Consider the following 12,519-nt stretch of genomic DNA (forward strand, 5'->3'; position numbering starts at 1 on the left):
TGTTAAGTCCGAAAACTCAAAACATCTTTCATTAATTTCTCGTGTTTTCTGTTACTTCTTTTGTAACAATTTTTCTATTTTTTTATTTACTTACAAGTTGTTTTATTTTGTTTCTATAACTTTACTATTTATTCTGATTACAGTGTCATTGCAAATATATGAGAAAAAAACAGACTTTTTTTAAAAAAAGAAAGAAAGATTATCTCGAATCCCACCATTGTATATGTTCCTCAAGACTTTTCTGTGCATATGGACATGCACATGGCTGGTTGGAGATTATTGTAGGTGTTTTGTTTGTTTGTTTGTTTTTGAGACAGATTCTCTCTCTGTTACCCAGGCTGGAGTGCAATGACTCTCACTGCAACCTCCGCTTCCCGGGTTCAAGCGATTCTCCTGCCTCAGCCCCACAACTAGCTGGAATTACAGGCGCCCATCACCATGCCTGGCTACTTTTTATATTTTTAGAAGAGACAGGGTTTCATCATGTTGGCCAGGCTAGTCTCAAACTCCTGACCTCAGGTGATCTGCCCACCTCAGTCTCCCAAAGTGCTAGGATTACAAGTGTGAACCACTGCACTCAGCCTATTGTGGGTTGTATTTTGTGTTTGTTTGTTTGTTTTATTTGTTTTTTGAGATGGACTGTTGCTCTGTCACCCAGGCTGCAGTACAGTGTGCGATCTCGGCTCACTGCAACCTCCACCCCTTGGGTCCAAGGAATTCACCTGTCTCAGCCTCCCAAGTAGCTGGGACTACAGGCACACGCCACCATGCCCTGCTAATTTTTGTATTTTTAGCAGAGATGGGGTTTCTGGTCAGGCTGGTCTGGAACTCCTGACCTCAGGTGATTCACCTGCCTCAGCCTTCCAAAGTGCTGGGATTATAGGCATGAGCCACTGAGCCCAGCCTGCGGGTTCATTTTTATCTCAATATCTTTTTCACTTAAGATGTTGCAGACATCTTTCCATGTTAATAAATGCAGATCTATTTTATAATTTTTAATAGTTGAATAGTATTCCATCATATGGGCATACCACATTTTATTTAACTAATTGTCTGCCGATAAGAGATTCAGGTTAACGTCTTGAAAATTATTTTAGGCCGGGCATGGTGGCTCACACCTGTAATCCCAGCACTTTGGGAGGCCGAGGGGGGCGGATCACTTGAAGTCAGCAGTTTGAGACCAGCCTGGCCGACGTGGTGAAACCTCTTCTCTACTAAAAATACAAAAATTAGCTGGGCTTGGTGGTGAGTGCCTGTAATCCCAGCTACTCGGGAGGCTGAGGCAGGAAAATCACTTGAACCTGGAAGGCGGAGGTTGAAGTGAGCCAAGATCATGCCGTTGCACTCTAGCTTGGGTGACAGAGCAAGACTCCATCTCAAAAAAAAAAAAAAAAAAGAAAATTAGTTTAAACAATACTTGAGTGAATACCCCTGTGTTTGTCTATTCCCTAAGAGTAAATTCTAGTTGAACTAGAGAGTCAAAGAGTGTGCACTTCTCAACTGCCTTTGGGAAAGATGGCATGAGTTTACACTCCCAGCCACAGGGCTCTGAGTGTCCCTACACCCGTATACTCAGATGTTTTGCAGTAGAGTTGTATTGGAAGGCCAAGCCCTGGGAGGTTTACTTTGGTATGTGGGCGTGGCCTGGAGGTCATGCAGCAAAGGCCCTCAAAGCCCCCAGGGTCCATGACATGTGCGGCCCATGGTCTTCAGTGAGCGGCAGCCACTGCTCCAGATCTCAGTGCCATCGTCTTGCATGCAGAGCACTGGGTGATGTTTTTTCAGGGAAATTCACAATAGTCAGGCTCATTGGTCAAACCTGCAAGTGCATTTTGTTTGTTTTTGTTTTTGTCTTTAGAGACAGGGTCTTGCTGTCGCCCAGGCTGGAGTACAGTGGCGTGATCACAGCTTACTGCAGCGCCAGACTCCTGGGCTCAAACAATTCTCCCACCTTAGTCTCCCAGACAGCTTGGACTACAGGTGTGTGCCATCATGCCCAGCTAATTTTTTGTAGAGATGGGGGGTCTTGATATGTTGCCTAAGCTGGTCTTGAACTCCTGGCCTCAAGCGTTCCTCTCCACTAAGCCTCCCAAAGCACTGGGGTTACAGGAATAAGCCACTGCACCAGGCCTGCAAATGTTTTTAACAATAGTTCTGTTCCCCTGCCCTCCGACTCAGCCCCCTAGCTCACACAGAAAGACCCCCTTCTTCCTATGCTAGCTGATAAACTTCAGGTGACACCTGTCAGTGCCCCAAGCTGTTCGTTTCAACTCGTTCAAAATGGTCCCAAATCCGGCCGGGCGCGGTGGCTCAACCCTGTAATCCCAGCACTTTGGGAGGCCGAGATGGGCGGATCACGAGATCAGGAGATCGAGACCATCCTGGCTAACATGGTGAAACCCCGTCTCTACTAAAAACTACAAAAAACTAGCCGGGCGAGGTGGCGGCGCCTGTAGTCCCAGCTACTCGGGAGGCTGAGGCAGGAGAATGGCGTGAACCCGGGAGGCGGAGCTTGCAGTGAGCTGAGATCCGGCCACTGCACTCCAGCCTGGGCGACAGAGCGAGACTCCGTCTCAAAAAAAAAAAAAAAAAAAAAAAAATGGTCCCAAATCCTAACCTCCTCTTATATATAACATCTCTCAAAAGACCTCTTCTTTCTCCTTACTGCTCTTTCTCTGCCATCAAAAGCTGCAGGTGGCCAGGATCCATGGCTCACACCTGTAATCCCAGCGCTTTGGGAGGCCAAGGCAGGCCTGAGGTCAGGAGTTCGAGACCAGCAAAACCCCATCTCCACCAAAAATACAAAAATTAGCCAGGTGTGGTGGCAGATGCCTGAAATCCCAGGTACTTGGGAGGCTGAGGCAGGAGAATCATTTAAACCTGGGAGGGAGAGGTTGCAGTGAGCCAGCATCGAGCCACTGCACTCCAGTCTGGGCAACACAGCGAGATTCCGTCTCAAAAAAAAAAAAAAAAAAAGAAAGGAAGAAAGAAAAAGAAAAAAAGAAAAAGTTGGCTGGGCACAGTGGTTCACACCTGTAATCCCAACACTTTGGGAGGCTGAGGCAGGCGGATCACGAGGTCAGGAGTTCAAGATCAGCCTGCCCAACATAGTGAAACCCTGTCTCTACTAAAAATACAAAAATTAGCCAGGCATAGTGGCACGTGCCTGTAGTCCCAGCTACTCGGGAGGCTGAGGCAGGAGAATCGCTTGAACCTAGAGCTGGAGGTTGCAGTGAGCTGAGATCACGCCACTGCACTCCAGCTTGGGCAACAGAGTGACACTTCGTCTCAAAAAAAAAAAAAAAAAAAAAAAACAAAGTTGTAGGTAGACCGGATGCAGTGGCTCACCTGCATAATCCCAGCACTTTGGGAGGCCGAGGCAGGTGGTTCAACTGAGGTCAGACATTTGAGACCAGCCTGGCCAACATGGTGAAACCCCGTCTCTACTGAAAATACAAAAAATTAGCCAGGTGTAGTGGTGTGTGCCTGTAATCCCAGCTACTCAGAAGGCTGAGGCAGGAGAATCACTTGAGTCCAGGAGGCAGAGGTTGCAATGAGCCGAGATAGTGCCTCTGCACTCCAGCCTGGGTGACAGAGGGAAACCCTGTCTCAAAAAAAGAAAAGAAAAAAAAATGGCAAGTGAAAAAAAAAATGAAATTGGAAGGAAAATGGCACTGGGTGCTATTCTTTCTAAACCTGTGAAGTTGAAGAAAAGGGGTCGTTGTACTGGGGACAGCAGAGGAGGGGTATCCCTGTCTGCTTTCTCAACCCTGGCTTTAGCAGCAGGTCTCTCCTCATCCCACTCCTGGCTTTACCCTTGAGGCTCTTACTGCTGCCTCCTGACTTGCCCCGTCCCTGCCCCATCACCCCAGGCACTCTGCCCGAGAAGGACAAAGATAAGGAGCAGAGGTGTGGGACAACAGGGAGCTGGCACCCTCAGCAGGAAAGAGAATGTGTTTTTGCCTAGACATAGAATAAAGGGAATTGCATGGGCCTTAAGAAATCTCCATAGCAGCAGGCTGGTTGGGAGGCACTTGGATCCCTCTGTAAGAACGTCCATGGTAAAGAATTTGCAGTTCATAGCAATGAATGTGCTCCTGGGTGTCTCAGCGTGGTCTCCTCTCTTTCAGTGGCTATCTCCACATCCACCGTCCTGCTGTGTGGACTGAGCGCTATGTCTCTCCTGGCATGCTACATCAAGTCAAGGTGAGTTGCAGTGGATACGCCCTCTGCAAGAGGAAGTATTCCCCCACGAGAAAAGAGCTGCACCTGGTGGGGCACGGTGGCTCACGCCTGGAATCCCAGCACTTTGGAAGGCTGAGGCGGGTGGATCACTTGAGGTCAGGAGTTTGAGACCAGCCTTTCTAATATGGTGAAACCTTGTCTCTACTAAAAATACAAAAATTAGCTAAGCGTGGTGGTGCACACCTGTAATCCCAGCTACTTGGGAAGCTGAGGCAGGAGAATTGCTTGAACCTGGGAGGCAGAGGTTGCAGTGAGCCAAGATTGCGCCACTGCACTCCAGCCTGGGCAACAGAGCAAGACTTTGTTTCAAAAAAAAGAAAAAGAAAAGAGCCGCACCATAGTGATTCCAGAATGCCCCCTCCCAAGAAGGACCCCTTTCCTGGCCATTGGCTATCACACACCTCTTCTGTAGGGGCCAATGAGTGCCAGAGCCGAGGGGTAGTGAGCTAGCCCTGAGCCCAAGTGCCCCCTACCCCTGCCCACGGTAGAAATGCGGCAGCCAGAGAAAGTGCACCGGGTGGCCAACGCATGCAGTCCTATCCGTTCTTCTTGTGATATCCCCGTGAATATATTCTTGAAGGTCCTCATTGAATAGGGGTATGCTTTCTTATAAATATACTCATTCATGTTAGCCTTAATTTTGTATTCCTGATCATTGAAATTCTGTGTCTCAGCATTTCTGGCAAAAAACGTTTCTGCCACTTGCTGACTTCTTAAATTTTTCTCATTTTTCTAATCTTTAGGCAGTGTTATTATTCTTTGATTAAAGCCTCAAATGGCATTCTGGCCTTAATTTTGTGCTTCTATCAATTAGTAACCAGTATTCCAGCATTCCATACTGATATAGATTTCAGATTTGTCCAAACTAAACTTTTAGTTACTATTAATAGTTATAAAACGTTCTTTTCTGAATGTGATATCAATATAAAAATTATGTGACCCTTTGAGCCTACTTTTGACAAAATGAACATTCCATGAAATGCTACCATAAAGTCACAATGAAAACCAGTATCTAAAATTTCACATAAATCTTCAAAAGCTGGCCAGGTGCGGTGGCTCACGTCTGTAATCCCAGCACTTTGGGAGGCTGAGGCGGGTGGATCATGAGGTCAGGCGATCGAGACCATCCTGGCTAACATGGTGAAACCCCGTCTCTACTAAAAATACAAAAAAAATTAGCCAAGCATGGTGGCGGGCGCCTGTAGTCCCAGCTACTTGGGAGGCTGAGGCAGGAGAATGGCATGATCCCGGGAGGCAGAGCTTGCAGTGAGCCGAGATCACGCCACTGCGCTCCAGCCTGAGCAACAGAGCGAGACTCCCTCTCAAAAAAAAAAAAAAAAAAAAATTCTTCAAAAGCTGTGAATACCATCCCAACCAATAAAAATGCCATAAACCTCATAGACAGTTGAGAAATTAACAAACATTGATGTTACTCAAAAATTTGTCCAAAGAATTCAAAAAATGAAAAATGTTGACAAAACAGAAAATGACTTTTAAAATAATTTTCAAAATATCAAAATATCATTATTAATAACTACAGAATTTCCATATAAAAAGCTGAATCTGGAGTTATATTTTTAACAGGTTATAATGAATAAATATATTCACTGAATATATGTTTAAATGTATATACCACCTTTTTATGAATATTACATTAAAATATATTCTTAAAAAGGATTTGTAAATTTGGTATATATAGCCAATAAATATGTTCATAAGAGGAAAATAGCAATATTTACTGGCTATATGGAAGATATTTCAGTTGGGCATGGTGGCTTATGCCTGTAATCCCAGCACTTTGGGAGGCTGAGGTGGAAGGATTACTTGAGCCCAGCAGTTTGAGACCAGCCTGGACAACATAGTGAGACCCCATCCTCACACACAAAAAATTTTTTTCATTTTTAAAAAGCTCAAAAAGTAAAATAAACATATCTTTAGGAAGAATTGGTATGGTCGGGCATAGTGGCTCACACCTGTAATCCTAGCACTTTGGGAGGCTGAAGTGGATGGATCGCTTTTTTTGCAACCAGCCTGGCCAACATGGTGAAACCTGATCTTGACAAAAAATACAAAAAGTTAGCTGGGCATGGTTGTCTGCAGAGGTTGCAGCAAGCTGGCATCACACCACTGCACTCCAGCCTGGGAGACAGAGCGAGACCCTGTCTCAGAAAAAAAAAAAAAAAAGAAGAAGGAAAAGAAGAATTGATAAATCTGATAAATTACTTGATCATTTGGTGAACTGATGCTTTCCATAAACTGGTTTTTTGCAAATGGGTTATTAGATTTGCCATTTGACAAATTGGCTGTTAGCAAATTATTTTCAGTAAATTGACCCTCATCCTGCCTTATTTTAGCTCTCACTCCAGGGAGCTCACACTGCTTACCTTAAAATGGCCTGAAGAGTTGCTGCTCCTCCGGAGGGACGTTTCACCTGCCCCGGGAGAAGGTGCCGGCCAGATGCCCAGGGTGTCAGCACCCAGTGTCCTGCCTCCCCTGTGCTTGTCATTCAGGAGCTGATTGACTTGTGTATTTCTTTATTTATTTCACACATACTAAGTGCTAAGAACTGTTTTTAAAAGCTTCATGAATATTAAATCGCTTTTTTCAAGATGATCAAGTCTGGTTTGGCCAGGCTCCCAGTCACTCTCTCCTTTTCTTATTCCCGCCATTTGAACGGCTTTTTGGCAGAGGCCTGGCAAAGCGTGGGGTGAGCACGGGGTGGCGTGAGTTGCTCCAACAGCTTTTGGTGGATCTTAGGTGGATGGGGAGGTTGGAAATACCTAGAGAGGATTTATTATTCTCATCATATTGCCCTGGTTGCTCTTGAGCTCCTGGGCTCAAGCGATCCTCCCACCTCAACCTCCTAAAGTGCTGGGATTACAGGCATGCGCCACCACAACTGGCCCCTAGATAGGATTTAATACTGTCTGTAGACGTGGGCATTCTAGGTTCTCTCCATCTCTGAGGACTACGTGCTCTCTGTCTGACTCCTGCGGCAGGGCCTCTGTCTGTTCCTGCCATTCCCCAGTGCTGGACAGGCTCAGTGGGAAGCGTCTGTTGATTTGAGGGCAACCCCCTCCTCTTTTCAAAACCTATGAACCACCTGCTTTGCAGGCAAACTCCCCCGCCGGCCAGCATTGAAATGGAAGCCATGGAGGCTCTGCCGGTGACTGGGGAGACCAGAAGCAGAGATGAAGACTTGGAAAACTGCTCTCACGACCTCTGAAACTCGGGGAAACCAGCCCAGCTACGTCCGGAGTGAAGGAGCCTATCTGCTTTAGCTAAAGATGACTAAGAAGAGGTGCAAGGAGATGGGCTCCAGGAGCAAGCCCACCAGGCCTCTCAGACGTCCCAGCAGGATCTCATGGACTGCCGGGTTGGGCTTCCTGCGCGGGGAAGCAGGTTCTCCGCATTCCTGTGGGCACCACCGGCCTGTCTCGGATCCAGGGCCCAGTTTCCCTGGAGAGACCAAAGGTTTCTGGGCAAGGTTTTTATTTTATTACAGTGTGAACGGCCTGGAATACTTGTGGTAATGAAATAAAAACCCTGCCCCGAACCTTCCGTCCCTCATCCTGACTTGCAGTTCACAGAGAAAAGTGACATCCTCCTGGCATGGGAGGTGTCTACAGGGAAGACACCAGCGTTGGGGCTTCTAACCACCCTGTCTCCAGCTGCTCTGCACACACAGACAGGGACCCGGGAAAGGTGGGAGAGATGCTGAGCCAAGCGAATCCTCTCCATCAAAGGATTCACAAAGAAGAAAACTCAACTCAGTGCCATTTTACATATATATGTGTTTATATTTATACTTCCTTGTCTATTATGTCTACACATTATAAATGATTTGTATTTTGACGTTGTACCTTGTATAAACAAAATAAAACGTCTATTTTCAATATTTTAAAAATGCACTCAAAGAATCACGAAGGAGAAATGTTCCACACAAAGAAGGAGAAAGAGTAGGAAGGCAGAGTCCGAGGTGACTGAGTTCAGATGTTCTTTCCAGAAGGAGAAAAAGCCTTGCCTAAAGCTGGCTCCAGTCACAGTTTTGGGGAATTTCCCACAATTCCACGTGAGGAGAAGCAGCTTATCTAATCCACACGGTGGCAAGTCCGGGCTCAGGTCAGCAATGGTTTACACATTGTCCCTTCCCTTCTTCTTCTCTTACTTTCTTTGCTGTTTTTGACATTTATTTCTAAAATAATGGGCCTAATCCCACCTCCTCATTTTATAGATGAGAAAATTGAGGACTGGAGAAGTTGTTCTGCCCACAGCCACGAAGCTCAGTTAATGCTAGAGCTGGATCAGAGCAGGAGCTGGGACACTGGGCCCAGTGACTCACACCTGTGATCCTAGCACTCTGGGAGGCCAAGGCAGGAGGATTGACTGAGCCCAGGAGTTCAAGAACAGCCTGGGCAACATAGTGAGACCCCATCTCTACAGAAATTTTTTTTTCTTGAAACAGTGTTGCTCTGTCACCCAGGCTGGAGTGCAATGGCAAGATCTCAGCTCACTGCTGCGTCCACCTCCCAGGTTCAAGCAATTCTCCTACCTCAGCCTCCCAAGTAGCTGGAACGACAGGCATGCGCCACCACACCCTGCTAATATTTATATATTTTTAGTAGAGACAGGGTTTTGCCATGTTAGCCAGACTGGTCTCAAACTCCTGATCTCAAGTGATTCACTCACCTCAGCCTCCCAAAGTAGTGGGATTACAGGCGTGAGCCACGGCGCCCAGGCAAAATATTTTTAAAAAACAAAAATAATAGGGAGTGTAGGTGGGGTAGGAGGGGAGCAGTCCTGGCTGAAAACCAGCCACCAACTACCCCGTGTACAGCCAAGGGGAGGAGGGAGCCACTGTGGGCATTTGGGGGATGGGGCATGGGCATAGTGCCCAATCCACACACCATCAGACATTCTCAAAGTGCCATTTTTCACTGACTTCTCTTTTTGTGGGGGAGGGGACATAGTCTCACTATGTCGCCCAGGCTGGAGTGCAGCGGTGCAATCTTGGCTCACCGCAATCTCCGCCGCAAGCAATTGTCATGCCTCAGCCTCTGGAGTAGCTGGGACTACAGGTGCACACCACCATGCCTGGCTAGTTTTTGAATTTTTAGCAGAGCCGGGGTTCCACCATGATGGCCAGGCTGGTCTCGAACTTGTGAGCCCAAGCAGTCTGCCTGCCTCGGCCTCCCAAAGTGCTGGGATTACAGGCATGAGCCACCACACCTGACCTTCAGTCCCCATGTCTTCAGCTGCCACATATCTAAATGGTTCACATCTCCCACTCTTCCCTCATTCCCTGCCCTGCACGTTTACCTTGAAGAAAATGGATTGCTCTTCGCCTTTTATATTTTGCCTTGATTTTCCTTGATCAAGAAATAAGACTTTTTTTTTTTTTTTTTTTTTTTTTTGAGACGGAGTCTTGCTCTACCACCCAGGCTGGAGTGCAGTGGCCGGATCTCAGCTCACTGCAAGCTCCGCCTCCGGGTTTACGCCATTCTCCTGCCTCAGCCTCCCGAGTAGAGTAGCTGGGACTACAGGCGCCCGCCTCGCCGCCGGCTAGTTTTTTGTATTTTTAAGTAGAGACAGGGTTTCACCGTATTAGCCAGGATGGTCTCGATCTCCTGACCTCGTGATCCACCCGTCTCGGCCTCCCAAAGTGCTGGGATTACAGGCTTGAGCCACCGCGCCTGGCCAAGACTTTTTTTTTTTTTTGAGACAGAGTCTTGCTCTGGTGTCCAGGCTGGAGTGCAATGGTGCGATCTCAGCTTACTGCAACCTCCACCTCCTGGGTTCAAGTGATCCTCCTGCCTCAGCCTCCCAAGTAGCTGTGATTACAAGCGTGCACCACCACACCTGGCTAATTTTGTATTTTTGGCGGAGACAGCATTTCACCATGTTGACCAGGCTGGTCTCGAACTCAGGTGATCCACCCGCCTTGGCCTCCCAAAGTGCTGGGATTGCAGGCTTGAGCCACCGCGCCTGGCCAAGGAATAAGACTCTTAATTTTCCCCTTTTCATTTTTTTTTAACCAAGAAATAAGACTCTTAATTTTCCCCTTTCCATTTTAATTTTTTTTAACCATTTACAACGTTCTTTATTCCCTTGTATAGATGCAGATTTCCATTTTCTTCCTGCCTGTCTAACTTTTTAAAATATATCTTGTGGTGTGACTTTCCCCGTTTAAACCCTCCTCCAGACGTTAGGAAGTGGGAGAGCAGGGACCAAAAGACACAGGGAAAGACCCTCTTGTTTCTGACTCTCCACCCCTGTGTGCCACAAGGACCTCTTCCTCTTGCCTGAGGCTGCCACCTGCTGGTTCGGAATTGCACAGCGCAGAGCGCAGTCCCCGAGTCCTGCGGGTTTGCCTCACCACAGGGCTGTGCTCCTTTGAGGCAGGACCAGCCCGACACGAATCACAGCCTCCCCCACACCTCACACTGCCGGGCACTAATCTAAACTCAATGTCTGCATATTTTAGGGAATATTAGGCACTATATTACCAGGGGGGTTAGTTGACACTTTACTCCCCTCAGTGACTGTAAATCCACCCATTCTAGTGGCGCTGTTCTTAGCTATTCAGGATGAAACACCCCCCCCTCCTGAAACCTTCCGTCCCTCATCCTGACTTGCAGTTCACAGAGGAAAGTGACATACCCGAGGCTCTCTGTCAATTACAAGGCTAAAATGCACTAAAAGAATCACCAAGGATGGCAGGGCACGGTGGCTCATGCCTGTAATCCCAGCACTTTGAGAGGCCAAGGTGGGTGGATCACCTGAGGTCAGGAGTTTGAGACCAGTCTGGCCAACATAGTGAAACCCCGTCTCTACTAAAAACACAAAAATTAGCCGGGCATGGTCGTGAGCGCCCGTAATCCCAGCTACTTGGGAGGCTGAGGCAGGAGAATCACTTGAACCCTGGGGGTGGAGTTTGCAGTGAGTCGAGATCACACCCCTGCACTCCAGTCTGGGAGACAGAGTGAGACTCCAATTCAGAAAAAAAAAAAAAAAACCACCAAGGAGAAATGTTCCACACAAAGGAGGAGAAAGAATGGGAATGCAGAATTCCACTGGGCCTCCTCTATCCTGTTGGGGTGCCTCATCACCCACTGACACAGAAGGGCTGACCTCCCCTCTCCCTGCTCCCACTGTGCGTGGGCACCTGGCCTGGGCATGGCCTCCAGGGCCTCTCAGCTAGACCACAAAGCTGTTGAATACAGAGAATGAAGAGCACAGAGCTCACAGGGCAGTGCCCAGCAGTGGCCTCAGAAGCACTGACCGGCTGCTGGGCCTCCTGTTCCTGGGCTCTCCAGGCGGCTTTGGGTCCTAAGCGTTTTCCAAACCTAAGCCTCCCATTTCCCGGGACTCTATGAGCCCCTCGTATCTTTTCAATACATTTTTTTTTCTTTATAACAGATTCGGTTTTCATTACTTGTCACTGAAAAGTTCCTAGCTGATATGAAATTCGGTACCAGGAGTGGGTATTGCAAATTATGGAGAAGAGGGGAGATAAGGAATGTCTGTGGTTGGTTATCTGCCTTAGAGAGGAGAGAAAAGAGCAAATATTCTGATGATATGCAGAGACAGGGATGGAGCAGCCCAGGAAATTCGGTAATTAGTTCGCCAGGAGGTGCCTGGGATGTCATGCCCGCTGCAAGCCTGGCTCTTGGAGACTCTGTTGCTCCCATCCTGAAATTGTATGGATGCAAGAAATCTGAGGCCATAGGCGGGTGACTGCTTTTAATGGTGCTGAAAAACTTAGAGAATAATAAGTTCAAATCTCTAAAGTCTGAATTCAAGCCACAGACCGAAACCTAAAGACTTTCTAGAACAATGCGGAATTTCATCCCTTACAGATGCAAGGCCAGGATATCTGAAAACCCATCTTAAGAGTCTGAGCCTTTGGCTGGGTGCGGTGGTTCATGCCTGTAATCCAAACACTTTGGGAGGCCAAGGCAGGTGGATTGCTTGAGTCCAGGAGTTCAAGACCAGCCCAAACGACATGATGAAACCCCTGTCTCTACAAAAAACACAAAAACTATCCAGGTGTGGTGGCATGTGCCTGTAGTCCCAGCTACTCAAGAAGCTGAGGTGGGAGAATTGCATAAGCCCAGGAGGTAGCAGTGAGCCAAGATCATGCCATAGCACTCCAGCCCAGACGACAGAGGAGACACTGTCTAAAAAAAAAAAAAGAGTCTAAGCTGTCAAGTTGTTGAAGAACATTAGCTGAATCCATGGCCCCAGCAGGTTTCCCAGCTGGAAGGGAGAGCA

The 12,519-nt window shown here is 47.5% G+C and overlaps 1 protein-coding gene across 16 annotated transcripts in view; it reads left to right on the forward strand.

Annotated features, from left to right (window-relative positions):
* IL15RA (interleukin 15 receptor subunit alpha) overlaps positions 1-12,519 on the forward strand; it is a 52,041-nt gene that overhangs the window by 29,838 nt on the left and 9,684 nt on the right. For 9 of the 16 annotated variants that reach the window (XM_033209364.1, XM_033209374.1, XM_033209376.1 and 6 more), the window contains one exon: positions 4,131-4,206. In XM_033209364.1, the coding sequence (XP_033065255.1) occupies positions 4,131-4,206 (76 nt within the window). The other 7 variants (XM_033209370.1, XM_033209379.1, XM_033209375.1 and 4 more) reach the window with 2 other exon arrangements.

The sequence above is a fragment of the Trachypithecus francoisi genome, unplaced genomic scaffold (assembly GCF_009764315.1).
Source record: "Trachypithecus francoisi isolate TF-2019V2 unplaced genomic scaffold, Tfra_2.0 Lachesis_group9, whole genome shotgun sequence".
Lineage (NCBI taxonomy): Eukaryota > Metazoa > Chordata > Mammalia > Primates > Cercopithecidae > Trachypithecus > Trachypithecus francoisi.